The 5,000-nt window shown below is 35.6% G+C and overlaps 1 protein-coding gene across 8 annotated transcripts in view; it reads right to left on the bottom strand.

Annotated features, from left to right (window-relative positions):
- LOC125032077 (annexin B10-like) overlaps window positions 1-5,000 on the bottom strand; it is a 55,966-nt gene that overhangs the window by 5,163 nt on the left and 45,803 nt on the right. For all 8 annotated transcript variants that reach the window (XM_047623048.1, XM_047623051.1, XM_047623050.1 and 5 more), the window contains 4 exons: window positions 4,605-4,783; window positions 4,171-4,346; window positions 3,178-3,351; window positions 1,104-1,285 (listed from right to left, as the gene is read on the bottom strand). In XM_047623048.1, the coding sequence (XP_047479004.1) occupies window positions 1,104-1,285; window positions 3,178-3,351; window positions 4,171-4,346; window positions 4,605-4,783 (711 nt within the window). The remainder of the gene's footprint in view (window positions 1-1,103; window positions 1,286-3,177; window positions 3,352-4,170; window positions 4,347-4,604; window positions 4,784-5,000) is intronic.

Genomic DNA, 5,000 nt, shown 5'->3' with positions numbered 1-5,000 from the left:
ATCACTTCTGCTAAATCATACATAAACTTTGATCAATTAATTTGCAAAAGACAAAAATACCTGGGGTGGTATTCATGATAGGTCATAGAATTTTCTTTGACAAATTCAAGAACTGTCATAAAAACAGTCTTTGATTTCAAGACTGTCCTACAATTTGACTGTCCTTAGCAGTTTTGTCTATGATTTGCACTGTGCCGCATTTCAAAGTTAATACAAGGCAGATCCGAATAGGCAAAGCAAAATAATGTAACTAAAATGTAATAAAAACTGGAACTAACCTTTACATTAAGATTATAATCCAATATAATACTGTAATAAAATAAATACTGCAGTGACTTTCACCTATGTAATGACCATATCATCAAAAATTGATCATCTTTCATATGTCAGCAAGGCACATTCCAAGTTTGTTGTCACTGCATCAGCCATGAAGGCATATGGCAGAAAAAACTGCAGTAAACATGGAGGAAACAGCTCACTTTAGGATTGGTAATGGACAAAAAAAAGTGGTATGAAAGTTTTCCATATAACTGCTGATGAGGAGTGATCTTCAGCTTATGTAACATCTCAAAAGAAAAATTTAAAGTCTTGCGCCTGAGTGGCAAACTCAAAGCCATCTGTAACTTCAGCCAAGTCACAAGCAAAAATCAATTGTTAAAGACATTTTCAGGAGAAATCAGACAAAATTGCAGTCAAGATTATTTTCTGCTTACAAACAAATATCAGTCTATGACCTTTCATGAATACTTCCCGATTCCATAAAAAAAAAAATAATATAAATCCTTAAATCATAAAATCCACATGCAACAACAAGCTATCCTTTCAAGCAAGTTAGTGTTTATTTGTTCAGTAAAAACCATCACAAAGAGTTTAGTCTCAATCAAAAGTGACCCATATTTTGAAAGATGGCAATCTTAACCATAATTTGATAAATCAAATCATATCCATCAATAAATGCATGAAACAAGATCAAGGGGTTACTGTGCCTACTGTGAACCCATCTACTCATTCCTACATGAAAATCCAATATTTTACTTTATTTTAAATCATCCCTTTAACTTTTTATACTTCGTACAGTCCACCTAAAGTCTGCCTCATCTTACCTTGATGTCCTTCTCCAAGGGCTTTTTGTACAGCTTTTGGTATTCCTGCTTGATGTTGCCCATGTCGATCTCGCAGCGGGACACCACCAGGCGGATAAGAGCCCTGTCGTTGGTGCCTGCCCCGGCCATGGAATTATGCAGCTCCTTGGCAAAGAAGGCTGCTCGGTTCTCAATGCATTGATCTGAAACGGAGAGGCATTTGAAGTGACCTCGTTACAGGTCCGAAGTGAATTTACTCATCTTTATTCTTTCATCTGATTTCACCTTGCCTTGAGTTTATGGAACTATTCTTTCATTTTACAAAGGCTATCAATATTGATGCAGTTATCATCAATATGAACTTTATAATCATTGTAACGCTGTTAACATTACTGGGATAAAAGAAAATATATCTGAAAATCGAAGAAAAGGGTAAACTGGTGGGATAGGTAGTATTAATAATTGACTCCTTAGTGACTGAGCATTTGTGGGGCCATAAATGTGTAAAGACAGTAAATAACTGATGTCACATTATCTGCATCAGGGTAATGTACTTCCTTTTTAATGCTATAAAAATATAAGAACTGAAGAAATTGCCTAGAGAGGACAGTCCAACAAATAAAATGCTAAATATATATACATCATCTAGCCTTTTAAAATCTGACCTCACTGCTATGGATCCCAGTTGTTAAGGAGAAATTTTAGCATTCTTTAACCTTTCCCTTTTTCTCAGATGATATGCACAAAATATTTGTCACTATCTCCATCGTCCCCCCCCCCACACATATATCCCCTAAGAACATTTAAATACCTGTCAGTCAGTAAGAAATTAAAAGTGCAAGATGATATCTTTAAGCATTAACAACAGAATCATCTCAAAACATTTTCTTCACAGCTTCAGCTAAGAAAGAGGACAAATCAAATCCTTTTTTCTGCACAGCCTCAGCAGCAAATTAATCTTACTAGCTGCATTGGGAAGAATATGCTATCTACATTGCAAGAATCACAGCTAAATGAAAAATAATAATAAAAAAATTAAATTAAATTAAAATAATATTAACAATAATACATTTCTAAAAAGTGCCTGCTTGATTTGTATTGCGTTATACAAGATATATATTCTAAACAGAGCAACTGTAATAAGCAAGATGAGATCTGACTGGGAAAATAACAAGTTTCATGCAGGGTCATTCCTAAAATAACTAGATTTGTTATTGCACTTCTGTGCCTACAAAACTCCCCTCGCTTAGTCAATCTGAACAAGGATCAACTGTATATTCCAGCCGAGAAAGAAAAATCAAGTTAAAAAGTCCCGTTTGATGGCAGTGGAATAAGGGAGAGCACAGAGCACGGGATCTTAACAAAATTGGAATTCCCCGTAACTGCAGCCACAGTTAAGACTACAACCAAACGTCATTCAGTACCAATGCCAAAATTGACCCATAATGCAGACTTACTTACAAAAGGCATGTAATGTAAAGTGATCCACATGTCGATCCACTGGTGCTGGGTAAATACACTGTCCACTGTAGTTTCATTTTGTAAATTCTGTTTGCACAGAGATGGATCCATAAGTGCTCAGTCAGCAAGGAGCCAACTTGTACAACCTGATTTTCCCTTTCCTTAATTTTTTGTCAAAAATGTCTTTCTTATGCTATTAACATCAAAACTATTATCAAAATTACTGACATTATTATAAACACAATGTTATCAAAATAATAGTAGCAATAAAAGAATAACAATCTCTCCCAAAATAAAAACAAAAGGGGTAAACAAGTGAGATTGGTAGACCTAGCAATGGACTCCTGGTGGCCGAGCTCTTCTGGAGTCAACACCATGCAAACAAAATTAAATAATATAAAATCACAGTTCACAGGTATACTTGCCTTCCCAGCATCTTTGGGTTAATTGTGGAATGTTCAATTATACTTAGAACTGGTGGTACAGTAGAGGTATAGAAGTAGATGACAGAATTACCATGTCACTTTACTACATATACCACAGCACTGAGGTTGTTGTAAGTCAATTATGCTAAGAAATGAACACCATATCTACACCAAAAGTAACAATCTAAACGTGTCTAAACACTACTTACAGACGGTCTTCATGCCAAGCTTCAGGTCGCCAGACAGCTCGGAGTCAATGGCATCGCCAAAGGTCTTCCCCTTAATCTTCTTGTATTCTTCAAACACACAGCGCAGGAGAGGATACGAGTAGGCTGACAGGATGCGGTTGAATTCGGATTCATCTGTTCCAATCTTGCCTTCACCTACAGACCAAAAAGTTTAAAAATACGTATGTGATTTCTCTTATGTGATGTCTCTCATGTGCCTTCACAAGAAAAATAAACCAGAATTTGGTTCAACTGAAGAATATCCAAAGCTTATTAATATTGTATATTTACTTAATCCGTTCTGAAATACTTGTTAATTCGTTGTCAAATCTGGTTCTTTTCCTTTTAACCCTGTGGCTGTTATTAGAAGAAACTAAATTTTGTCATATAATCAAACACACAGATCTCAAAGTCTTTACAACTGTTATTAATTTTAACGTTTTATGAAATTTCCATACAAGACTTATTTTCCTTAAAAGAAACGAGGCAAATCGGAGCACTCCAGAATCTAGACAGAGTTACCAGTTTTATCTTTCATGGGATAGAACAGAGTACACTCCTGTTTCCTGCTCATCCTGATGATTCCAAAGCCATCAGGTTTCATAAACATTTCTTTTTATTCTCATTTCACTACTTCTCATTCCACTTACATCACCACTTCTTCCTAACTAAAGTATTCATTAACCAAATTCCTTTAATTCATTATGAATTGCTTACCTACAATCATTAAGTGCTATATACATCCATTGTGAATGACAAAGTAATCCTAGATTTTGATATAAAGTCAGGAAAATAAATTATATACAGAACTGGTAATATCTAAAAGATTCTCACCTTTGAAGTAAACCTATTAATTGTTTTTTTTGTTTTTTCCCCCAAACATTCCTCATTAAATGTCTTGGCTGTAGAAAGACATTTGAGTTACTCTCTAGTTTCTTGTACAATCTACCGAAGAATTCTCTCAAGACAACTGACCTGCCTTGTACAGCTGCTGGGCTAAGCTGTTTGCCAGGGCTGGATCACAGTTCCCCTCATCCCTGGCACATGCGCACATTGAGATGAGGAGACAGCGGAAATCTCCCGAGGTGTCGCCGTGAAGTTCTGACTCGAGCTTCTTGCGGTAATGCTGATAGTAGGCATTCTTGATCATCCTGATGTGGAAATAAATACGTGGGTATAAATAATACGGATAATTTCTTCTATTACTAATCTAACACATAAAACTTAAATGTTTCCTAAAATAAACAATGGTTTAAATTCTTTTCTTTTTTTGGTAAAATTTCTTTTCGCTTAACCGGTGAAGAAAAACTGCTAGACAAAGCAGGTACATATATACATACAAATACCCTAGAGAGAACATTTCCATAAAATAACATCTGACATTGAAAAGTGTGAATCAGCAGACATACATAAGTGAGGCATTGTCCCTAGTGCACAGGATCTCTACTAGGGTTCTCTCATTGGTTCCGACCCCAGCAATGGCGTGATTGATCTCCTTGGCAAGGAAGAGCGGCAGAGGGGTCATCAAGGCAAGAATGACGTCTTCAAATTTGCCACTAAGCTCGCTCTTAAGGTCCTTCACCAAGTCCTGCGCAAAAATTTGAATAAGTCCATCTTTCTTTATAAAAACAAAAATCATATCTATCAAAAGAAAAATGCATTGACAATTTTTTTTCATTAAAAACATATTCTACAAGCATTACACATTAAAAAAAAGGCCTGAAAATAACAAACATTGTTCTTCCTTCCATATCTGTCCAGCGGGTTCTACTTTCTTAAACAAAATGAGGATTTCTATCAATACA

This window comes from Penaeus chinensis, chromosome 14, assembly GCF_019202785.1.
Source record: "Penaeus chinensis breed Huanghai No. 1 chromosome 14, ASM1920278v2, whole genome shotgun sequence".
Taxonomy (NCBI): Eukaryota; Metazoa; Arthropoda; class Malacostraca; order Decapoda; family Penaeidae; genus Penaeus; species Penaeus chinensis.
This window is presented reverse-complemented; position numbering and strand designations above follow the sequence as displayed.